Source organism: Furipterus horrens, unplaced genomic scaffold (genome assembly GCF_987537825.1).
Source record: "Furipterus horrens unplaced genomic scaffold, mFurHor1.1.pri manual_scaffold_7, whole genome shotgun sequence".
NCBI classification, from domain to species: Eukaryota; Metazoa; Chordata; class Mammalia; order Chiroptera; family Furipteridae; genus Furipterus; species Furipterus horrens.
This window is the reverse complement of record NW_028327177.1, coordinates 133073534-133098632: the sequence shown is the minus strand read 5'-3', so window position 1 is coordinate 133098632 and position 25099 is coordinate 133073534. Positions and strand designations below refer to the sequence as shown.

The following is a 25099-nucleotide window of genomic DNA, read 5'->3' as shown; positions in this document are numbered from 1 at the left end:
CTTCTTCCTTCCCCACAGAAGCATGGCTTAGTCATCATCCCTGACAGCACTCCCAACGGCGATGTCAATCACGAACCCGTGGTCGGAGCCATCACGGTGGTGTCTCAGGAAGCTGCTCAGGTCTTGGAGTCAGCAGGAGAAGGCCCTCTAGGTAAGACACGGGTGCTCTGTTGACTTGGATTAATGTTACCCTTCTAGACTTCCAGCTTGTTCATATCCCATCTTGGAAAACAAAAACCACACAACCACACAAGGATTGTCAGAGCTTTTTCTAGATCCTTAACAGGAATAAATCTGGGCACGTTGTCTTCAGACATCCTTGATCTTGGGTCATTGTAAGTCCCTTGGAAGGAAGCACTGTAGGTCTGCAGACATTGCTTTTTTCACTTAAATATGACACATCACTTTTTCAATTAAATACAGACCTGTGTCCCAGGGAACCAGTGGGCTGGTAGGCGACTTTCCAAGTATCTTTTCTTCCTAGAGCATCTGGTTTTATGTTCTGTTACTTACCCAAGGTTCTTATAGCTCTTTACCACCTCATTTCTTAAGGCAAGAAACAGATGACCAAAAAGGTAGATATCATAAGAGTGTTATTTCTAGAACAGGACTTCTGAGCCTCTTTAAGTCTAAGCCTCTTAAATGTAACCCTTCAAGAACGTAGTGACGCCTCTCAGGAAACCACACAGATGCCCATCAGTTGCCTCCACTAAGAGTCCTGCTGTAAAGGAAGAAAATGACACAGGTAGATACTGTATCATCAGCTTACCTTTGTTTATAAAAAAATAAATAATAGATGTGTAGGTTTCCTAGAAGAGTGGGATATAAGAGTAGGGGAAGTCAAAAAACTTTACAAAAGCTAGTAAGCACCGTCTTCACTGTCCATAGTTGCAGAAGGGTAGTTGTGGAGCACGTTAATGAAGCCGAAGCTACTAGCATGGCGTGGGAGAGCTGCTCTAGAGAATGGACCGAGTCTACGGCTCTGGCAGGTCGGAGGTTTCCCTCTGCTTGATGGGAAGGTGCTGCAGAAGAAATCAGAGCTTAGATTTAGCCATGATCCTGACCTGTTGTAGGGGGTGCTGACTAGGTGTCAGCTGCTGCTTTTACTCATCTATGGGTACCCCTCAGCCCAAGAGGCCTATTTTAATATGTGTGCCTGGGAACAAGTAGCCCCCGCAGCCCGACTCCAGACCAGGAGCAGTCCCGTGATCCTGCACCCAAGCCTGCTTAGCCCGTGGTGGCCCGCATTCCTGCCCCCACTAGCTTTTGTGGGTTTTTGCTGCTTCCAGCATTGTGTTCCTCTGTTTTCTTTGTCCAGCTCCTCTGAGTCCCACGCTTAACCGCTGTCTTCTGTCCCGAGGTTTGTTTTCTCCTGCTAAGGGCTTACTTCAGCCTGCGGGTGCGCCCTCAGCATTTGAGTTGGCTGTCTACGGGTCAGAGCTTGCAAAGTTTTGAAACAGGGAAATGATCTATGTACTTCAGTTTGTCTTTTAAGTGGAAAATCACTGCTCTTGGGAGCAAATGTTGTATTTAGTGCCCGGTAAATATCAGTTGTGTGGAGATGTGTTGAATAATTAAGTACTTTTCCTTAACGCATTAAAACTTTCATCTTGATAGTCAGAGCTGTAAGTTGTTTATCAGATAATACTCGCTATCTTTCAATTTGTAGAATTATTTTTAATTGTTTCTATATTGCATTACAAATTCAGTTTATAACCTTTTAAATTCGTTTTAGATGTAAGGCTACGAAAACTTGCTGGAGAAAAGGAAGAGCTGCTATCACAGGTAAAGGCTTTCTTCTCATCGGACTAAAATCACATGGCAAAATGTTAGAGATGTGCTTATTTTAAATATCAGTGCTCAGGTAAGATTTGAAGACTAAACAGATTATTCACACTTTACCTTTGTTGTTTCCTATTCTGTAAACAAATTTATAGGACACATAATTTGAGGATCAACTAGTTCCACAGAGCTAGTTATGAAGCCAGAAGTGCTCTGTCTGCCTCCCCCACCCTTACCCATGACCATTCCTACTTGGTGTTTTTAGCTAATTCTTTTGGTGTATACTGTTCTTGTTTGTTTATGTATAACATGCTTATGTTGCTTCTGTTGTTCCGTTTTTCTATTGCCGTCCATCTATGGAAGGTGAACATTTAGCTTTCTTCCATCCCCTGCCCCTACTACACATGTATGTATACTTCCCATCCCCACATCTGCCGCCTCATAAAGGAACAGCGTCATTCCAGTCTGTTTATGTCATTGCAGTCTGTTTGCGTTGTCGTTAGAACTCTGTAAACACGACCCACAGGGGAGCCATGTCGCATTCTAGGATTTCTTTTCATCTCTTCCACAACTCTTTATTTCCCCCAAAGTTAATATTGTAGTTTTCCTTTTCATTTGCTTGCTTTTCTATGTGTTTATTAGTAATTTAGCTGCAGACTTTCCAACAGTAGTTAAATCCTCTAAGCGTTTTCAGATGCATGAAGTCTTCTCTCAGTTCCATCCTTCTGATTCTTGGAGCCTCTGACTCATCCCGTTCTGAACTTAATGGCTGATTCCCTCAGTAAGAGAGACCTGGCTGCCCTTCCTCATCTTCTAGGGTTTCCTTTGCCTGCCTTCATCCTTTGTATTCATTTTCTTATTTTGGTATGTCCTCCAGTAACTTCCTGAGCACAGGGTATGTGAGTTGTACATTTTTCTTAACCCTGGAGGCCTGGAAATGTCTTCATATTACCCTCTGAGCTGATTCAACCGTTTGGATATAGTAATCTGTGTTATAATTGTTTTTTTCCTTCATCTTTTTTTCTTCCTTTTTTAAAGAAATTGTTTCATTGTCTTCTGGCTTCCAGTCTGGCTGCTGAGAATTTCAAGGACATTTTGTTTTTGATCTTTTGTATGTGACCCCTTTTCCTCTCTCTGGAAGCTTGTATCATACTCTTTCTTCTTAGTGTTCTCAGGTTTCACGGTGATGTGGTTTGGAGTTTTCATGCATGGTCTGGGACCCTGTCAGTTCTAGGAATTCCTATCTTTCAGTTCTGGGAAATTGTCCTGCATGATTTTCTCCCTTCCCATATTCTGTGTTATCTTCTTTGGAAACTCCTCTTCAATCATTCAGATGTTGAATGAGGCACTATTTTATGCATCTGGAATATTTCAATGAACAAATCATTTAAAAAAAGATTCCTGCCCCAGTGGACCTTGCATTCTAGTGGAAGGAGACCAGGCAATGAACACCAAAAGTAATTAACAAGTAAATTGTAGGGTATGTTAGAGGTTTGTGTGAATTCATTGATTGTGTTTCTCTAGCCACATTAAGCTGTATCGGTGCAGACATGGAGTGGGCAGAGTTAGCTTTTCCCATGTGAGTATAACAGGGCAGAAGAGGTGGGAGAGTAATGATGGACTTAGAGATTAAGCTGGGCAAGGAGGTTCGTGAGGACATCCAGGGAGACATCAAGGCACAGGAGCCATGGATTGATTATAGGTGCTAGTGGGATCAAAGGATTTTTGGAGGTGGGGTCCAGAGAGAATGAGCTGGAAGGATCTGGAATAGCAGTTAGAAGATACGTGGATTGGAGGTATGTAGGGATTGCATTATTAATGAGGAGATACCGTCCATGACTGTGGGGGTGAGTGGCTGGAGGCAGGAAGGGATGATGGAGAGGAGGTGATCCGGAAGCTGAGGTGTCAGTTGTAGGAGAAATCCTCTATTTAGATGTATTTTGAAATTGCCAAGAATTAAGACAGGAATCATTTTGATGAAGTGCAAACAGCAGCTAAAATAGTGAAGAGTGGGAGAATGGTAGCGATGAGGGGTAGTTCGTATGCATAATTTGAGGAGGTCAGATTAGGAGTCAGGAGCTTTAGGGAGGATGGAGGGAGAATAGTTGGGCACCAGCGAGGAAAGCAAGGGGACACCCATTCCCTTCCAGGCCCCGCAGCAGGAGGGCTGTGGGAGAAAGAAACAGGACTTCGGAGGGCTGCAGGGGAAGCAGGGTCCTGTTAGAGCACGGGGTGAAGGGGGTGCTCTGAGAAGAGATCGAGGCGAAGGGGCATTGCTGATGACAGACTGGGAATCCAGGGGGCCTGGTGGGAGAGTTTCAGGCTCTGGGAAAGACTGGGAGATGAAGACAGAGTAGCAGTTGTACGGAGCCTTTTGGGGGAAGTGCAGGAGAAGGTATGACCCTGTTTGCGGTGGACATAAAGAGGAGCGATGGGGATAAGGAGATTAGTCTCGCTTCACTCAAGGCAGACAGTAATGGTGACCGTGTGTGTGTGGAAGGGGCAGAGGTGCCTGGGAAGCACGGGTTCAGTCCCTGTGCAGAGCTCGCCCTTTCCCCGTGAGGGGAGCGGCAGGCTTGTTCCTGGGGCTCAGGCTTCCCCGTGACCCCTGTGCATAGAGTTGACACAGTTGGGGAAGTTGCCCCTTGCCCTTGAGGAAGGATGAAGAAGGCATGGGGAGGCTTTGTCTCTCCTTCCCAGCAGCAGCTCCGTGTGTGTCTTGTATGTGTGTGTGTGTGTGTGTAGTGGGGGGGAGGGGTGGACTTGGTAACAATTGTAGCATTTGGAGAAATGCTGAAGGAGGTGACATCAGTCCTCTGGCACTGAGGCTCTTTTTGTTTTTCTCCTGTTTTTCCATCTCCTTTACCCTCTTTTGCTTTGCTTTTAAAAGTTTCTCAACTTAATTTTCTAATACTTTTGTTGAGTTTCTATTTCTGCAATCATTTAAAGGATCCAGATATTTTCACTTATCTCAGAGGATATTGATAGACTGGTTGGTGTGTTTTCTGATGTTTTCTTCTGTCTACAGTTAGTTTCCTCCCACATGCTCTTTTTATGTATATGTATTTGGTCTTCAGAGGCAGGGACTAGCCAATGGGCAGCCCCGAGGAAATGGGTGAGCTTGTCCACATTTTAGTGAAGATTGATGTGGCTGGGTATTTTGTTGGGAACTTTCAATGTGGGAATGTTGGTCTTCTGTTTTAGGCTGGCCAGAGAGTTCTAAAGCTGTGACTCCGGTCTCCTGCCTGGGGGTGTGGATCCAGCTGTCTGCATTCTACGACCTGAGTCGGGACTAGAGGCCTCAGAATTCAGGGCATTTGTGTTTACCCAATTGCTTTGTTTTCCACATGTGGGGTTCCTTCCTCTCTCCACTCAGCTTTATTTTTTCCTCCAACCCAGAGTCCCTTTTATTTTTTAGTTTCTTTATTTTGCAAATCACAAGAAAAACCCAGCTTTATTAGGGTATAATTAGTGTAGAATAAGTTGCACATACCGAAAGTGTACAAATGTACATATCTGTATTATTTTCCTAGGGCTGTTATAACAAACTACCCCAGACTGGGCAGTTAAGAACAGAAATGTATTGTCTCACAGTTCTGGAGATTAGAGGCCCAAGATCAAGGTATTAGCACTGTGCGGGCTCCTTCGGAGGCCTGTGAAGGGACATTTGCTCCATGCTTCCAGCTCCTGGTGGCATTCTGTGGCTTTTAGATAACGTTCTCTGTGTCTTCACATCATCTTCCCTCTGTGTGTCTCTCTTCATCTGGAATTCTTTCCATAAGGACACCATTCATATTGGAGTGGAGCTCCTCCCTACTCCAGTGTGACCTCATCTTGGCTTTCCTCGTTGCATCTGCAGTGAAGGACCCTATTTCCAAGTAAGGGCATACTTTGAGGATTTCAGTATATGAATTGGGGGGCAGGGGTGTCAAAATTCAACTCACAACAATACCTGTGGAGTGATCACCACAATCAAGATGGTGAAAATATTCCTAACATTCCAAAGTTTCTGTTCCTTTGTACACGGTCCTGGCTGCCCCTCCCTTCTCTCTCCTCTCCTGCTCTCCAGGCAGCCACTGATCTGCTCCTGTCACCGTAGGTTAGTGTGCACTTTCTGGAGTTTTATGTAATTGGAATGCATCCTTCACGTACTTAAGAGATTTAGCCATGTTGTTGCCTGTTTCAACAGTACTCCCCCGGCCCGCCCTGTTTTTTGCTGAGTAGTAATTCCATGTATAAACGTACCACAGTTTGTTTATCCTCCTGTTGGTGGACTTTTGGATTATTTTTAGTTTGGGCTATTATGAATAAGCTACTCTGTATGTCCTTTATTTTGGGTAAGATAAGGTAGATCATGTAGCCGAACTAAAAAATATATTTCCAATTATTTCTGTATACAGGAAAATTTCTAAGACTATTTAACCTAACTAAAATAAAACAAAGACATTTAACTGCCCGTAGAATTTCCATTGTGAATAAAAACAAACAAAAAAAGAAACAGTGGAAAGTGAAGTTCTGAAATGCTACACAACCAGGAACGTGGAGCCGTTGCTACGGCCCCTTCCTGGAGCTCGCGCCTGGTCATGTTTGTTCACGGCTTCTCCCAGCAGCACAGCGGGCACCCCAGACCACGGCTTCTGCATGAATGACCTGTGTGGCGCGTGAGGACCTGCCTTCTTCTATGATGTGGCCCTCGGGCCAGGCGTCTGCCTCCTTGAGACCAGATTTGCTGAGCAGCCTCTGTCTCTCCGCAGATTAGGAAGCTGAAGCTGCAGCTGGAGGAGGAGCGGCAGAAGTGCTCCAGGGCCGACGGCTCGGCGGGCGGGGACTTGGCCGGACTGCAGAACGGCTCGGACTTGCAGTTCATTGAGATGCAGAGTAGGTGCTGGGGGAGGCCCGGCCCAGCCCAGCGTGTCTGCGGGCCGTGTCCTGGGGGCGGGACTGTAATCGCATTTCTCAAGAGGAGCTGTTGTTACAAAGGTTGGTTAGCGCTCAGCTCCGGGTCAGCCCTGGAACCGAGCAGCGGCCTCTGCCAGCCTGCGTGCTGCAGGGGTGGCCACTCTTCCCCTTCCCAGCAGTGTTTCCGGGAACAGTTTACCAGTAGTGACATCCTAACACAGTCCTCTTCCCTGCTCAGGTCAACTTCAGGCTCCCGTGTAGCACTCTTCCTAATTCCAGTTTTATTTGGGGGAATTACCTTGGAATAATTGGAGGGATATATTTGGAACTAACTCACACTAATAATATTGAACAGTTTCAGAATTTTCTCAATTTTCTTGTTAACGCAAATTATTACTAGATGGAATTTAAAACAAAGTCACAAAGTAAGCCTAAGCAGTTTATAATATTCCAGTTTTTCTCCCTTTCTACTTTTGACCCCATATTATTTTAAAATGCCTACTATATTCACAGTAATTCCCATGGTAGGGACAGTCCAGAAGCCAGTCATATAGTTATTGTATAATTCTCTCACAAGGGAGACTTTTATTTTTCCAATTTGAATAGTGGCATTTCTGGTAACTTATTTTAAAATATTGGTTATTCCATGGCTTTTTCATCTAAGTATTCTGAAGTAGGCCAAAGAGAAAAGACTTCTTAGATTAAGGCTTATTAATACTGTTAATACCAACTTTTGAGATTAGTGTTATATCCTTTATTGGATATTGAGTATGACCTTTGTGATACTTCCTGGTGAATATTTTGTTCAAGAAATGACACTTTGGCACAGAGGGTTGATGAAGACAGGGACATGACGAGAGGGGAGCTGATGAGGTAGGAGGCTGTGATGGTGAGCTGAACTGCTACGATGGCTGTTAACAGTCTTGGGGACAGGGACGGGGGTAGATTGGAAAGAGATTGGCCTAAAGCAGTAAAATCAAAAGGAATCATACTGGAGGGGAATGCACATGCGTTTATTTAGCGTGAGTGCTTCCTAGTGCAGGCAGGCGTACCCAGGGCTTGTGGAAGGCAGGGAGAAGCACGGACTGGAGCTGTACGTGGAGTTGAGCTGAACAGCACCGGGGAAGGCTGGGCCTCGCTGGTAAAGGCAGAAGCGGGTAGCCCTGGCCAGTGTAGTCAGTTGGTTGGAGAAATGTCCCATGGACCTAAAGGCTGCAGGTTCAATCCCTGGTCAGGACACATACCTAGGTTGTGGGTTCAATCCCCAGTGAGTGCGTATATGTGAGGCAACCAATTGATGTTCCTCTCTTGCATCAGTGTTTCTCTCTTTCTCTGCCCCTTCCTTCTCTTGAAAAGCAGTGAAAAATATGTCCTTGTGTGAGGATTAAAAAAAAAGAAAAAAAAGGCAAAAGCAGGCAGCTCCCTGCACCAGACGGCCAGGAAAGGAGCCTGGGGGGCTGCTGGGCTGGCCGCTGCCGTGGCTGTGAAGCATGGCGTTTGGGATGGGACTTCACAAAACAGAAGAGATGGCTGAGACGCAGGGCTTACACTTCTGCATAGAAGAAGGAATGGTTGGGTTGGAGAGTGAGAAAAGAGCAGTACATTTTGATAGTAAGTTCCTGGGCTGAAGAATTAAAAAACTAGATCCTGAAGCTTCTGCTTTAGAGCCCAGGAATAGGGACCATTCTCTGACTCCCAGGTGGCTTTTGGGGAGAGGGTTTCATAACCCCTTACTTTTAGAGTGATAGTTAACCATCCAGTTAGAAGAGCCTCCTGCATTCAGGTTGTTAAAGTTGGCTTGTTGCAAGAAGTTTTTTCTCCCCTGTCATTTATAAACTTCTCATTTTAAATGATTTACTTTTTAGGTCAAATATATGTAAACAGATATATATATAGCTGTACCCATACCATATTATCACGTTATTGAAGAGCATTTATTTCAGCAAATATATATTAAGCATGTGCTATGTGCAAAGCATGTGGCTATAGAGGTGGATTCAAAAAGGCTAGAACCTCTCCTTGCATACATAACGTTAGGAATGCACGATAAACATTATAAAAGGTGCAAACAAAATGCCACAAGGGAAGGAGAAGTTATAGTTAACTAGGGAGAGGCATGAAGGAGGTGAAAACGGAGCATAACCTTGGAAGTTGGTTAAGACTTCAGTCAGAGGTGGGGAGCAAGGGGCACCTGCCATATGCGAGAGCAGGACGGGGAGGTGCGAGGGTGCCCGGCTGGGGTCCGGGGAACTGGAGGGCCTAGTCCTGTGAGCCAGAGGCTCCCTGGGCCACGGGGCTGCTGGCTGACAGGGCTGCTTGCTCAGTGTTCTACCTACACACATCATGGGGTAAAGAGTGCCTTTTCTTCTAACTCATGACCCAAGGGATGCCGCCGTTAGAATGCAAGTGCTAAAGCTTCTCGTAGCATCCAGTTCCGGAGGCTGGGCTGCCCGGTGTGCATTTCCCTTGTCTCCTCAGACTGCACGGTCCTCTCTTGTGCTGGAGAGGGCATCACTCCCTGATGGGTCACACCTTCACCTCTCAGAGGTGGTGATTCACTGTTCTCTTCTGTTCTAGGAGATGCTAATAGGCAAATTAGTGAATACAAGTTTAAGCTTTCAAAAGCAGAACAGGATATAACCACCTTGGAGCAAAGTGTAAGTACTTCTAATGGTAGCAAGTGACTTAAATTCCTTATGGCACATCTGCCTCCTGCATCTAAATGGCTAACATATGAATGCCTAGGCTTCTTTGGGCTGCCTCTACACTTGGATCTCTAGAATATCTCTGTATTAAAGTGAAAAAGCCAGTGGAGAATACCTGGCAGGGCACATCCGCCTTCAATTTCCTGTGAAAATATAGAAAACTATAGCTATAATTGTTTTTTATAGATACTTCATGAGAATGCAGGAATATCATAGTTTCTTACAAAGTGCTTATTGTACATTTCAAGATGTCTAAAAACTTCTACTCAGTCTTCTTCTGCAATGTTACTTTGGCATTTAACCAATACGGTCATCATAAAACTTAACATGGGAAACTGGCCTTATAATGACTATAGTGTAACCCTTTAGGGACATTTCTTGATTTATAAATAGCAGTTGGGTTCTGAGAGGGCCTATGACTCACCCTAAGGGGACTTGTTAGTGTTAGATTACTTGGAATTTTAATGACATTGTATTTCCATCATGGCTGCAAAAAGTGATGACTCCTAGTGCCCAACACCAGAGGCTTGTGTTCTATTTCCAGAACTGCCGGCTTGAGGGCCAGGTGCTGAGATATAAAACTGCTGCTGAGAATGCGGAGAAAGTGGAAGATGAACTGAAAGCAGAAAAAAGGAAGCTACAGCGAGAGGTATTTAACACCCTGCCTGGAAAGCATTCCTAGAAAGAAAACCTCCTTTGGAAATAAATACTTTGTTGCATAAGGAAGTGAATCCTGGGTCCCATCTTAAGGAAACAGCAGTGGAGTCCCTCTCTGTGTTGGTCTTTGACCTGCACAGTGACTGCCATTTGCTTATATGTTTAGATCAGTTAGATAGTAAGAAAAGGGGTAATTTTAATTTTGTTTGAGATCGGGTCTATTTCTCCAGCTTCTGTGGGTCCTGTCTGTGACTGATGCTCAGCATCCTCGTTTAACACCAGTAGCTGACGAGACCATTACACTGAGCAGTATGTCCACTGGCCAGAAAGCTGAAAATGAAGTAGCACTTGGTTTGTTTCTGACCCCGTGAAGTGACCGCATTCTTCCTGTCTGCAGCTACGGACAGCCCTGGACAAGATTGAGGAGATGGAGATGACCAACAGCCACCTGGCCAAGCGGCTGGAGAAGATGAAGGCCAACAGGACAGCGCTTCTGGCCCAGCAGTAGGGGGGCCCCCCACCTACCTGCGTGCTGCTCCTGGGGCCCCACCTGGAGGGACTGACTTCTGTCCACTGACAAACCCCTTTCAGTACTGTTTTGAGTTTTGTCATAATATAGCCACCTTTGTATTTTATAATTTATGAGAGAATGAAATAGGTTTGAGTCTTCATGAATGAACATTTTGGATTTTGTTCGTAGTTTCATTCTAGACCAAGAACTGGTCCATCCCCCCCCCCCCCCATAATTTTAGAATCAAGTTTACTCACCACTCCCCCCCGCCCCCCCGCTGCCTCAGTGACTGGGCACTCGGAGGCCTTGCTCAGGTTCAGAGGACAGCAACTCTGGGAGTGCTCACTGAGCTACTTGCTGGAGACCTCAGAAAAAACACAAGTGCCTTCTCCACAGTGCAATTCAGCCTTCAGCGATCTCCAGCGGTCAGAGACATTTACCCTTACGGTCAGATAGCGTTTATATTTTAGTGAAGAAACAAGTTCACAGGTGGGGAATATATGTTTCACTAAAATTTATATGTTTGGAGGAAAAAAGCCTTTTTTTGTAAAATATTTAAATTTATATAAGAAAATGTTAGAAAAAGATGCTTTATTGCATGGGGCAGGGGACGTCCAAGGCCTAATACTCTTAAAGGAAGAGTAGGGTCCTTAGTCCTCAACATCAACTGTGCTGTATCTTTTAAGGTATTTCATACATCTGCTGCTGCTCTGTGGAATGAAACCTCAGACAAGCCCAATTGGGGGGCGGGGGGGCAGGCAAGTGGGACATCCGCCTGAAGATTCTATTAAACACACCCTTTTGCTGACCACACTTGGCTACTGACACATTCATTCTGTTAGAGGAGCCTGTAAAACAAATCAGGGCAACCATGCCTTACTTGCCCCTCTTCTCTCCTTCCTGAGGAAAACTCTGGAATATAGACCTTTTCCTTTGAAGAATTTTAGTTTCATCTTTAAAGTTACCCAGTTCAAGAGGTTTCTATTATCAAGTGTAGTCATTCCGTAGGATTTGTGGTTCTCTTTCACTGTCAGAATCAAGGTGGTTTTATGGAAATGATTATCGAAGCCTCTGTGGGGCAAGTCCAATAAATCAAGGCCACATCAGGATAAAATTAGACCTGACACTAGATAATGAAGGTAACTCAAATGTGAATAAATTATTCTGTTGTTTAGAGTAATGAGACCCTTGTTTTTAACATATAAAACCAATCTTTTGAACTAAGATGCTTTGCTAGTTGGGAGGAGGGAAGCATGTTCTGAAATGCAGGTTTATCCCATAATCTCACCGCTGGAACCAACAGTGCGGAGCAGTGCGCGCGGCCATGGAACCCTTCTTCCTCGGCACCCACAGTCACTCGCCTGTGTCCCTCCCGGCTCACGCATCTCACGTCTTGAGATCCCCAGGTCTACTTTCTGAAGTCCTAAGTGTTAGAACCTGCCTCTTGCCCCTTTCGTGGCAAAAGTATGTCTCTATCTGTCATTGCTCCCGGTCTTTTCTACACGGAATGGCTCCGCTTCTTTATAACATAGTTTTCCGTTCTTTCTAACAGAACTTTCTTCATTGAGTCTTGCAATCTGGACTTTACCAAAAAAATACAGGCATTTTTCCTTCCTGGGCTGACTGCACATTTCTATTAATGCGGGTTAATATTAAAGTAGCTTATCATAAAGGCACTTATAGTTTAAGTTTATATTTTTATATCATCCTTCAAACAAGAATACCTAGAACTTTAACTTCTTAAGCTTGTAGTAGTCATAGCCATTAACAAAGCAGACTACCTTAAAAAGCCACATGGTTACAGACTGGATTAGGACTATTTTCTTCTCCAAAGTCTTTTTTAAATCCAAGATCAATTATTCTTTGGTTATGAAAAGTACTACTAGATTTTCAGTTCCACTTTCTCCACAGGCAGTGCCGTCAAGCCTCTTCTGTGTTCAGGATCTCTTTTAAAAGGCACCTGAACCAACACAGTATCTTTCACTTGATATGAGGAATTTATCAGAATACAGAAAGAATCATGATCTATGAAATCTTCAAGGCCTTATTAGAAATTTTATCAGATGCCCAGGGGGCTTTCAAATTACTCTGGGGATTCTTTAACACTATCAGGTATATACTAGGTGAAAATCAGTCGAGAAAAACTTTCAAGTGTAATGAAATAAATCATGTTAGGATACATCTGACCATTGCTTTATAGTCCATCCACCAAGCGTACGGAGTGCTACTAGCTCGGAGGCAAACGTGAGTCTTCAACCGTAAGACCTACCACACCAGGATACACAGGGAGGACAGCACACGCAGTCCACAGGTGACCGCATTTAACACCTCTCAAAGACTTTGTATAGATCAGGCAGGTTGGCAAGCTGCAGGACAGTCCCATCTTCTGTGAAATGTTTAGGAGGCAGGAGGTGTGAGCGGAAGGCTTTATAGACGACGTGCTCCACAGTCCACTTCCAGGGGTGTGGCGTGGAGCCAGGGCCTCCACTCTAGAAAAGACATGGTACATGTCCTAAGCCTCCCTGTTTGCATCCCAGCATACACTGCCTTCCTGGCTGACATGCACTGGGCTAGGAAGGTCTTAGTATCTCATAATGGGCCGTGTGACCTAATGCTTGTGAAGCACCTAGGCCAGCTGCTGAGAGATCCGATGGGCCTGAACACGAGAGACGAGGTGGCAGAAATGAAGAAGCCACGGCTCTCATGAGACTTTCTCCCCTGGACCCTGTTTCCACTCAGGGAGAACGTGATGTTGTGTTAGGATCTAACATGATGGCTGATCCTGACTATGATGTTTGGATAGCAATAACAGGAAGTAAATTTTTAATTCGCTGCTAAATTTGGGGGTCTAAATGTAGCCACATATTCCTAAAAGCACCACAGGGAAGAAATGAAAAAAATAACTTTCACCTATAAGAAAATGTTCTTTCTCATCCATCCTTTCGTTGAAGTAAATTTTTCCAATCAAATGCGATACTCTAACTTACCTCCTTCACTGGAATGAGAGATTCCCTAGGGGCTTTGGCCAACAGGACCTAGGACTGAATCTCAGCTCCAACACCTCCAGGCTCTGGGCACCCTTGAGCATGCCAGCTGCCCCTTAGTTCCCTCCACTGTGAAACGAGTACATCACTTCACCTCAGAGGATGACCGCAGTAGTCACTGAGGATGGTCATGGACGTCAAGGTGCTACCCTTTGATTCTTGGATTATTCAATCCCAACCAACCCCTCCGAAATAACTGTTGTTGGAAAAGCATTGTCATCTGATTGGGGAAAGGGACACAGAAACATGAAGAACCCAGGCCCTTTTTATGTCAAGCTCTCCTTCCGTAAGAAGAGCTGGGGGTTTGGCCTCCTGGCAAAGCAGCGGCCAGATGGAGAGGAAGGAGAAAGCTAAAGGGGCCTGGGGAGACCGGTCCAGGATCTGAAGACTGTGGCTACACTTAGGGACTTTAACGGGAGATGGACCCACTCGCCCTGGACAACCGAACTCTGCCTCCCATCTCTCACTGTGATGGCTGGTGATTTTACATCTGACAGATCACTCTGGAAGTACCTTCTAGAGCGGCAGAAGAAACAAAACTCATGAATAAAAGCTGACCATTCTGTCTGTGTGTGCAGTGAAATCGTAGGAATTTAGAGATGGGCAAGTTTCATCTGAAGGTTGTGTGAGGGCCCATCCCATCCCGGGTGCCCCAGCATCGCCACGGTACCTGTTGGCCTGAGAGGGTCAACTCCTCGGATATATACTGCTTCCGGATGGAGTAAAACATAGCACATTCTTTACTGAGGCTTTCAAAACACTCCTTTTCTTCATCCCAGTTCACCTGGTCCAAAGAGAATTCAATACCTCAATACAGGTATGTGCGTTAAGCAGCCTTCATTGCTAAATGGAGAAAACAGACTCTAAAACTAAATGACTTTTTAGGCATCAAAGCTGTTAACTGGAAAAGCCAATATTGCTGGGGGGTAGATGGGGATGAGACGGGGCCTTCAGCTATTTCACCTTGTTATCATTATCATTCCAAATACAGGTGGGGCCCCGTGTCCTCTCCCCCAGCACACACTCACGTGCCCACATACTTAACACTGGCTTGATCACTTGCCTCAGTGGCTAGTCGAAGAATGAAGATTGGCAGACCCTCTAAAGGGGGCACATAGTTGTCGATCAGAAGGGGTAATCCAATCAGGTTCCCTTCCTGCTTGGGGAAAAGGAGGTCAGGACGGCGGGACAAGAAATAATGCTATTACATTTTACATAAATTCCATTTCCCCAGAGCTTCTTCCATGTCTTGTCCTCATGCCTGTCATTCTGGTGACCAGGTGCTCAACTGGGCTGGGCACTGGGGGCAGGACAGCTAAGAGCCTTTTGTCCCAACATGTAGCAGAACCACCTTTTCTCTGGGTCTACCAAAGAACATGTTAAGAAGGGAGGCCCCAAAGATCAAGGGGTAAGAGGAAGAAATGGAGAGCAGGAGGCTCATTCACTAGCTGGCAGGGACTAGGACCTGGCCTCTCGTGTCAAGGCCCTTCACCCTCGGAACAGGAATGGGCATGAATGGATGAAAAAACTGTTGTGTAACCTAGAAATGCAAATGCCGAGTCTCATCCTGAGTTTGGACCAACTGCAGAACTTGACTCTTATTTGAAGACTACTCTTATCTGAAGACTACAACTGAGGTGTTAAAATGGCCATCACATACCTCGTCGATTTCCAGGGAGAAGTAGTCTGCAAGCATCTCCGTCTTCTTTTTCAGGAACTCAACAATGTATTCGGCAAGTCCTTCTTTGGGACCGTCTTCCTCTGTCCAGCCGCTCTCGGGACTATCCAAAGCGAGCATGGCGAGGTCAAAGAGCGGTGCTGGCTCCTAGGAAAGAGCAACAACATTAAGGAGTAAGTGTTAACACACCCGAAGGAAGCCCGAATTACCACAGAACCACTATAGGAGCCGCAAAACCATGATCAAGGGCTTTAGAGAATGTTCATTTCTATTTTTACCTCTTCCCAGGTTTTCTTAAGTAGATATAGTAATTTCTATAATAATAAACATTTGTTTAAGTTGGCTACCAAATGGCTGTTCTTTGTATAAAACTATTATAATTAAAGATATTTCCATATGTAGTTCATATAATAAACTAAGCATATTTAGAAAAATTTATCACATTACAAGAAAGATAATGGGGCAAAGCTATTATTTTCAGAAATGACCAGTTGTTGAAGTTTCAGGAATGACAAGCAGCAAAAAAACTTACCGATAACCTCAGAACACCAAAATTTGCAAAATCGTATATGAGTATCTGGTAGAACAGTTCTTCGCTGAAAATAAAAATGAAGTCACTTTAAGGAAAAGCTGAATCCATGCTTGAGAGCCGCACAGTAGGGAGAACTGACCCCTGAAACGTGGCAGAGACACTCATGGTTCTGCGCTGCTGGGGACCTTCTCAACAGGCTACGAAGATCTTCCCCTGCGAAGAGCTGGGATTCCAGCGTGTGCTGCGGCCCCGGCTGCGGCCAGCGGCCTCCACACACAGGTTCGAGCACTGAAACCAAGCCTGCTTTGATCACCCGTGCCCTCCCCACAGCTGGCGCTGTCAAAGGTTTTTGACATCCTGTAGTGAGAGTTAAGGACCTTTTGTTTGCTTGCCTTTTCCCCGCTTAGAAAGCATCCTATAAACTTTTTCTTTCTTTCTTTTTTTTACAACTTACCATTAGAAATGATAGGGAATGTATAGGAGGGCAGCGAGATTTCCTAAGTAACCAGCAGTGGACATGAGGCAGGACTAGATTACACTGGTATAAGGTTTAGACTGGCAACATTCCCAAAGCAGCTGTGACGTATACAATATACTGAACTATTTACAGAACTACAGAATTGAAATAATTGGTATTTTTATAGTTCTTACAGCAATGTGAACCATGTAGGTCTTGTTTAAGGACTTCATTTTCTCAAAGTAGACACAGATCTGTTTATGCCAGCATTGCTGTGGGGAAACTGAGGCACCCAGTGAGTAGCTGGCTTGTCCTAGGTCAGAGTTAGTAAAGCGGGAAAGGAAGGAGTTGGATCTCGATGTGGCCCCCTGAACCTGGTTCTCTCTTTATCTTCCCACTGGGAAACCATTCACATTTATTAACAGCTGACATTCTGGGACTGGCCTGGATTTGTATCCATGAAATGAAAGAACCTGAACGCAACTGTGATTCGGAGCCTTGGCAATCAGGCACTTAGATACTGGAAAAGACAATACAAGGTGAGTAGTATTCCCAACCATCACTAAGAGCCAGGGCACTGCACAAGCCTGACAAGCCTCTCACAGCAAGGGAGCTGCCCAGGAGGGTGTCCCAGCCCAGGCAATGAGGACTGGGGTGGTTTCTAGCTCAGGGAGATCAAATCTCACGTGCAACTCCAAGCACCATATAGTGGCTGCCCCACTCACGCGGCCGGGCAGCACTGTGAGGCCACAGCCAGCTCAGTGGGAGAGTCCCACCGTGCGCAAGTGACGTCCAGTAGATGCAAGGTGGCAGCCCCCTCCCGTCTGTGCTGCCGATTTGCGAACTTAATAATATGGGTTCTAGACTCAACAGAAGCTCATCCACCAAGGTCCCTGGAAACAACCCATAGAAATGTCGCCGACTAAGCACTGGGCAAACGGCCCTACTGGGATGGCCGTCTCTGTGTCATCCACCCCCTGGCTTGCTGGGTGGCTACAGGAAGCCTTTGCTACATTCCCAAAGCTGGAGGGAGGGAAGGAGCCATCCGGTCTGCTTTCTCTTGCACCGCCCTCACAGCAGATGCTAGAATTCTCTATCAGCACCAAGCCCTCACTCGGCACCTGGTTCATGGCAGCCAACATTCACAGAGCACCAAGCACCTACTGACCAGGCTTCTCGTGCCATTTCCTATCCTCACAAAACCCCGCAGGTTTATCGCCACGTACAGCTGGGACATCTGAGACAAAGTCGGGGGAAGGACCCTGTCCGCGGTCACAGCAGCCGTCAGGGGCTGCGCCTGGCCCTGACTGCAGCGTGCGGGCCCTTTCCCACTACGCCGTGCGGCTGCTCCCCCAGCTCCCTGGGCCTGAGCCCGGCAGCTCGCTCCTGCACGCACGCCCTCACGTACCTAAGTTTGGTGGTGTTGAGAAGGTAGAGCTTGGTCTGATGCTGCGCCAAGGCCCACTGAGGATTCACGCAGCCCACAAAGGAGTGGTTGTGCAGCATCTCCTGCAGAGCTGGGAGAAAAAACCAGGTAAGTGACGGCGGCCCGCCCGCACCTCCGGGCAGCCCAACGCACCAAGCATCAGGACGAGAGACAGGTAAGAAAGATGACTGAACTGGGCCTCTTGCTGAAAATAAAAGTGAGGAATGACACATACCTAATTTTTAAAAATGCAACAAGGAATTTCTAAAAGATTCAGGATTAATCAAAGATCACAGTCTAACACAAAACAGGAAGCCGGGGAAGTGATGAGAGCTGAGGCCAGCTTTACCCAAAAACACGAGAGGAGCCTCAGGAATCATGAACTTTAGTTCTTGCACACACTGGGGTGTGGAGAAAGAGAAATAGAAGCCTAGCAATGGTTTGAAATGGGGAGCCTAACAGGAGACCACTTCCCCACACATGAAGCTGGGACCCTATGGCTGCACCCTCAGTGTGAAGGAAGAGATGTCCTACCATGACCCACACCCAGTCCCCTCCCCGTCAAAGGGCAGGAAGCACAAGCGCCCACTGTCTCAAGCCCTGGTGTTGGGAGTAAAGGAAAAAATGACATCCCTGCGACTTTGTAACCATCAGCTGGTCCTCACAGGCCTTTGCAGCCAGGATTCCCCTGAAACAGGGTGGCAAGAAACTGTACGTGCAGAATTTAGTTTAAAGAGATTCCAGGGCTGAGTGTTCCTTCAGGTCCCTGATAGAATGAAATGCAGACGTCTTTGAAGGAATCCATCTTCAATCCAGGCCTCAAGTAATCCTTCACAGATAAAGTACCAGGAATTGGCAGTCAAATATGACAAAACACACAAAGGAACAAGGCACCGAGAACTAGAATCCAGGCAAAATCACAGAATCCTACCTGCGAAGGTTCCAGAGACTGGAAATATCAACAAGAAGATAAAATAGGTATGTTTGGTATGCTTAAGAGGTATTAAAACAGTAAGTACCAGGAGACTATCAAAATAATCAAGATTTCCAAAAGAGCCAAATAACTCAGCAGTAACTTTCCTAAGTACACGCCCTGCAGCAGAGCTTCCCAACCTGTGTGCCACGCTCTAGATCCCTGCCGGTGTGCGGAAAGGGATGGGTGAGAGGCAGAGATGAGGCATGCGGGTCCTCCAAATGTCCTTCAGCAGCAGAGCGAGGGACCAAACGTGCAGTGTAGTCACGAAGTGGAATCAACTACACCACGTCAGTCAGAGTGTAACCAGATGGATGAATTCTAAGAGCATAGATGTGTGGGTATGTCTATTTCATAAAAATACTGACAGTAAAATTTCATTTATATGAAGTGTAAAACTATGGATAGTAAAACTATAATAAAAAGAAAGAAAATAATCATAAAACTTAGAGTTGCAGTTACCCCAAGGGAGAAGGCAAGGGGATGGGACCGGAATGGAGGACACAGAGCTTTGAGGTGCTGGCAATGTTGTTTCTTTAAGCACGTGTCCCCTTGTTTTCTTCTGTAGATCCTGCATATATTTTACAAATGATTCTGCATTTAATATAGTTGTGCGTGTGCACATGTGTGTGTATATGTATTTTTTAATGAGAGATGTAAAAACACCACGATAAAGGGGCGAGGCAAAGAGGGGCTGGGGACAAAGGGCAGGGATCTCAGGGACAGAAATAAGCCTGTGCACCACGATTTTACTATACGTTTTCTAAACTTGGGCATAATTCTTAGGTTTAATTTGTAGGCAGATTTTATGAACTGTTCTTTATAGATTGGCTTTTTTAACTTATTTAGGAAATTATCCCCAGCTCTAAGATAACTGAATATATGCTCTCTGTTGTTACGTATGATCTGCAACACTCCCTGTTCTCCGCATAGAAAGAAGCTTGTTTTCTCCATTTTTAGAATAAGTGTTCCCCTCTGTTCCCACTGGAAACTCAATGTCTCTGCAGGATGTTCTGCGTGGGTGGGAAATGATTATTTTAAAAGCTGGAGAACATTGAATAATCCTGAATAACGAGGCACTGGAGGAAAGAGAAAGCAGTGTAATCCACTAAACGAGGGCCGGAGCCTTCCCACCCAGATTTGCCATGGAACGCTCTGACGCACCCACAGCTACTGAAGCGTGGGCTCGCCAGTGAGCGGGGGCGGGCGCCGGGGTGGGAGCACTGCTCCAGCCCCAGGCTTCCGGAGCTCTGCCAGCCAGGCGGCAAGCCAACCAAGAGGCAGGCAGGGCTCCTCTAACCTGGGCGCGGGAGGCCATCAGGGCCCCTTCATGGCCCCTCATCAGGACCTGGAGGACCTCTACTTCATTCTCCCCCGAAATGTCCCCACAGCACTAGACGTCTGTGGCCATTTCCCCACCATGCTGCCAGCGGCAGATGGCACAGAATCCTTCCATGCATCAAAGCCAAGCCACACATCAGAGTTCACGACGGATGCCTTGGGCCTCAGCACGCTCTCCGAGAAGCAGCGAGGAAAGCCAAACCCGAGGGCAGGGCGACAGGCCCTGCGGCTCCTGACGGCCATCTGCAGGGCGGAAGCCCAGCGCCCAGCCCCTGTGGCCGGCTCCTCTGGCTGTTGCCTGAGACCACGCAGAAGCCCTCCCGGCAGGTCCCAGGCTGGGCTGCTGAAGTGGCCTCTAGCTTTGCTACAGTGTCTTTCATTCTGCCTTATGCTGCAGCCAGTTACTCAGTGCATGACCCCCGAACACCATGGTGCCTTTGAGGCGGGGGTCATGTTCCTTCTGCTCACTTGCTGCTGCAAGGCTGGGCATGACACACTCTGTACCGAGAAGATACTCCACAAATGTCTGCTGAACTGATTTCATGTACCAAAGAAAGTGTTATCTGCTGACAAACAATATGAGTACGTACATTTAGACCTAGGACTGTTCACCAAAGACTAAGAAAATAAAATAAAATTGCAGATAAAAGGTTAAGCACCCTTTCATACTCAAACGATAGCAAATAACTTAGGACACTCCTTGTCCTCAAAAATTTACAGCTTCAAAATGATGGGGCTGACAATAATAAGTCCAGGCACTACTAATCTGAGATGAGCCTAATTCCATGGGACACCTGGCTGGACACTGGGCAGAAAGCAGCCACCTTTGGGGGTCGCATGCGTGCCCACCAGGATGGTAAACCCACTGGACTTGAGAGTCGTGGGATTGCATGTTCCCCTTGGACATCCTTTCAGAATCAAGGCTGTACGGCTTCCCCTCCCAGGCGGCTCCTCTCCATCACTTCCTCGCTCCCTCAGCGAATACCTACTGGGTCCATGGGCCAGGCACTGCCGGGCACCCGGGATGAGCAGTGAGCACACAGGACAATCCCTGCATGGACAACCCTCTCGTGAAATGACCACACGAGTACGTGCAGCTAGAATGTCATTACAAGGCAAACGTCTCTTAGGTCTCCCCTGGGCCAGGGGCACAGCTCTCGTGGGGGCAGCCAGGCTGTTGGTCTATCACCAAACCCAAGCTTCAGAGAAACCCCTGTACAGCATTCAACGCGAAGACAACCTGCTTCCCCACCAGGGTCTCTGGATGGAAACCAAATGGCAGCGGACAGCACCCAAGGCCGAGGTCCCTCCCCTGGAACAGAGGCTTGGAGCCTCCCAAACGCACACATGCTATCTTGGGTGTTCACCTCAGAAGTCCAGCAGCAGCAGCAGTTGACAGAGCAGGAAAACAGCACCCTAAAACGGCAAACACTTTTCCGACTGGCTACAGGAGGGGCTGGCAGGGGCTGCAGCGGAGTTGTGACTCCAGAGGTGCACCCTGCCCCCACATCCCAGACAGCTGGCCGCTCCCTCTGTGGGACCCTGCACCGGTGCCCGGCACCCAAGCACCAGCCTCTGCCCGAGGGGTGAGAACCGCAGGGTGCCTGTCCCGCATGGGCAGCGTGTCTAATGCTGCATCTAAGCCTAGGCTGGCCCTCCCCGGGGGCAGGCCATGCCGGCACCAGCCCACCCTCCGCAGGCAGGTGCCTGGGACGTTCCCTCGTCTGTCCCGGCCATCTTCCATTCTGTGTCCTCATCTTTAAAATAGAGAACGGCATCTCCTTTTTCTCCCTCACAAGACAATTCTAGCGTTACATGAGATAACGGGTACGAACATACAATTTTAGAAGATTTAGATTCATCACTTTGGCCTCAGTGGTGGACTCCAAACCTGATCAAACTTGACACATTCTATTTTTATATCGCACTGAAAACAGTTTGCACGCATTCAGAAATGGATTGAAATCACAACTTTAAATAAATAGCCTGCTTCGCCCAAAGGATACAAACCCTTAAAGAAAACCCTAAATTCCAAATCTAAGGAGTCTGTCCATTAAAATTACTGTGATGAAGACTGCGAAATAGATCGAGTAACAGCCCACACGTCTTATATTATTTAGAAGTGGTTTTAAAAGCTCCCAGCTGGAAGGCCAGAAACAGAAGGAAAGAGCAAGTGGAGCAAATCTTCATGGAAACCAAAATCAACAGCCAAGTGGCAGCTCCTTCCATAGCTGGCAAGCCCGTAGCCACAGGAAGTTTTTACCCTTCCCCACAGTGGAGACACCCTGTGTTTTCCCCACACGCAGACAAGCCCAGTGTGCTAAGAAAAGAGTGCGAACAAGCCAAGGCAATTTGAGGCCTTCCTCAATTCACTCAAACCAGTGGGGACTGGGGAAGAGGAAATGCAAGAAGCCACCGAGTCGGAGAAGCTATTCCAGAAGGCTGTGCGCTGGTGGGGAAGGTGCTAAGCCGCTCTTCAGCCACTTGTCTCCTTTAAAGTCAGTCATTCATTTTAAGACACATTTTACAGCAGTGCTGAAATTTAACTATTTTAGTCGAGAAATGCGTTCCAGATGGAAACGGAAAAGCCATGGCTAGCTTGTGTAGACTCCAGGGCACGGCTGCCACTGGAGCTCGGGGCACCTGCCTGACTCATCACGTGGGTTTGGGACAGCTGTCGGGGACCAGTCCTCCATCCCTGGGAGGTGACTGGGCCCCTTTTGTTTCCTGAAACCATGAGGTTAGTTTTAAAGTGATGGGGACCAAAATGGAGTTGTATACTCTGGTATTCCGGAAAGTGATTTCTGAAGAAGCTGACAGTGGTTTATTACTTTGTCTCCAGGACATAGAAGTATCTACTGATTCCTTGCTCTGTAACAAGTGTTTGACTCACATTTTATCTCTAATTAACTCAATTATCTTCAAAGGTAAAATCAATCTCATTTTACAGATGAGGAAACAAATGAGGCACCACAGGGTTGGGTCAGGAGTCCAAGGCCACACGGAAGCGGGAGTGGCGGGATGTGAACTCAGGGCCCGTAGCGCCTGTCACTTTCAGCAACAGCACACCCCAGCCAGGCCATAGGAGCAGAATTTTGCTTTAAGGTAAAAAACAAACTGAAGGTCACTTAAATGAAAGCTTTATTCGCACTCCTATGCTTTAAAGAGAATACTGATCAATTCCAGTTAAAACCAGAGACTATTTTTTCCCTTCTCTCCAATGAAAATTGCCCTTGCGCTGCTGCTGCTGCTGCTGCGGCTGCGGGTCAGGAAAGGAAGGGAGGTCTGCTCGGCACACTGCAGCGGCCACCCCAGCCTCGGGATGGTCTGCATCCGCAAGAACTACACGCTAGCGGCCCTGGCCCTGAGTCTCCGACAGAACTCGGCACTTACGTACTCTCATGTCCCCGCTCATTAATTTCTTCCCGGAGACTCAGGACACTCGTGAGGTTAATGATCCTTCTCCGGGGGGTGCAAGCTGCTGTCATTTCCTTTCGGGACTCATCTTCCACCATTTCCACATCAGAGCCTTCCCGATGTCTCTTTCTGCAATGGAGGTAAGAAACTGCCAGATTACTATTCTTTTTAAATTAAAAAAAATTTGTCAGCAAATTTGGTGTATTGAATTTTGGAGAAGGGAGCTGCTTCTCTGTGCTGGCTGTGGACATCTGGGGAGGGATCTGGGTGGCAGGCCAGCGAGATCAGTCTGTTCTCCGACACACTGCTTACAGGACAACCCTCAGGGCCCCGCAGCTGGCCCTGCACACGCAGCACTCCGGAGCCTAGTTCGGCCCTGTGACACTGCAGGGCCGTGAACAGCTGAGCTGACCTTCCCAGGTCTCATTCATTCAGTGCTCTGTCTCCCTCTCCCTCTCCATCAGACATTGTTATCATACCAACTACATAGAGTCATGAACAAGACAGACAAGGTATCTGCCGTCACGATCCTTGCTTTCGAGTCGGGGAGTCAAACGGCAACAGAAAATAGATCATTTTACGTAGCCACAGATGCTATGAAGAAAATAAAACAAGGTAATAGAATAGAATGGTGGGGAAGTGAGAGAGAGAGAACTTTAGATTCAATGGACAAAGGCCTCTGGTAAGAGGCGACATTGGAAGAGAGCTCGAGTGGCAAGAAGCCAGCGTCTTCCTAGGCCGAGGGAACAGTGAGAGCATGTGGAGGGGCAGGGGGCTCTGTGAGCAAAGGCTGGCCACAGAGCCATGTGGCCGTAGCATCGCAGGGGAGAAGGCAGGTGGGGCTGGAGGGTGGGCAGGGGCTCTTAATCCCACTGGCAATGTGAAGCTGCTGGTTTTCAGTGGAGGAGTGATACAATCTGACTTCTGGTTTAAAAAGATTTCTTGGACTGCTATGTGGCTAAAAAGCTTGTGGTATTGGTGTCCTAAGTAATAAACAAGAGACGCAATAGTTCCCAGCAGGGCTATTGAGAGCATGAAATAAGATCATGTATGTAAAGTATCTGGCACAGAGCGGGTGCTCAATAAATGTCATCACCCTTTTTTATTCTCTGGGAAAAAGTCCTTAGTAGTTGTCTCGCTAGACTGACTCAGAAGGGAGCGAACTAGAGTTAAATAACCTGCCCGGGTTCCAATGGCCAACTGGTGCCAGGGTTTTGGTGGTCAGCCACCAAGTGGATGTGAGGCCATGGGCAAATGACCCTGAGCTCCAGGTTCAGTACCTGAACGCAAATAACAAATATCCGCCTCGCAGATGTCAGTGCGATGTCTTTCAAGAACCTGCAGACTGTGCACTGGAAATGCTCAGAATTCAATAACAGTCAATATTCCTGTTGTCCCTGCCTTCTTACTCTGCCCTCGCTCACCACGAGCTCACGTGCTTCGGAAGTTGCACAATTTGAACAGAGAAAGTGTTTCTTCGGAAAGGAGGGAAAGCAGCCTTGAGCAGGATGAGAGAGAATCCTCCAGGTATTGTAAGCTCCTCTCTCTAGCCACCTCTGGGGTTGAGGCTTTATCAAAAGTCATTACTAAAAATAAAGAGTAAATCTGATTTTTTTCCTGAGGTTTCTAACTAATGCTTAGAATCATGGGCATTTCAGCTACTTCAGAGGCTACTAT

The 25099-nt window shown here is 46.8% G+C and overlaps 2 protein-coding genes across 16 annotated transcripts in view; one reads left to right on the top strand and one right to left on the bottom strand.

Moving 5' to 3' along the window:
• The window catches only part of LRRFIP2 (LRR binding FLII interacting protein 2), a 94992-nt gene extending 83625 nt beyond the window's left edge, over positions 1–11367 (top strand). For 14 of the 15 annotated variants that reach the window (XM_090284486.1, XM_090284492.1, XM_090284493.1 and 11 more), the window contains 5 exons: positions 19–151; positions 1736–1785; positions 6537–6660; positions 9259–9338; positions 9931–10083. In XM_090284486.1, coding sequence (XP_090140612.1) covers positions 19–151; positions 1736–1785; positions 6537–6660; positions 9259–9338; positions 9931–10068 — 525 coding nt within the window. In that variant the 3' untranslated portion in view covers positions 10069–10083. Of the gene's footprint in view, positions 1–18; positions 152–1735; positions 1786–6536; positions 6661–9258; positions 9339–9930; positions 10084–10440 lie in introns of those variants that run through there. The other variant, XM_090284495.1, reaches the window with a different exon arrangement.
• A 1222-nt stretch (positions 11368–12589) lies between these two features.
• Positions 12590–25099, bottom strand: part of MLH1 (mutL homolog 1) — a 33084-nt gene continuing 20574 nt past the window's right edge. The window contains exons 13-19 of the mRNA XM_090284496.1: positions 23403–23551; positions 17674–17782; positions 15809–15872; positions 15259–15423; positions 14662–14754; positions 14269–14382; positions 12590–13043 (exon numbers count right to left, since the gene is read on the bottom strand). Of these exons, the coding sequence (XP_090140622.1) occupies positions 12876–13043; positions 14269–14382; positions 14662–14754; positions 15259–15423; positions 15809–15872; positions 17674–17782; positions 23403–23551 (862 nt within the window). The 3' untranslated portion in view covers positions 12590–12875. The remainder of the gene's footprint in view (positions 13044–14268; positions 14383–14661; positions 14755–15258; positions 15424–15808; positions 15873–17673; positions 17783–23402; positions 23552–25099) is intronic.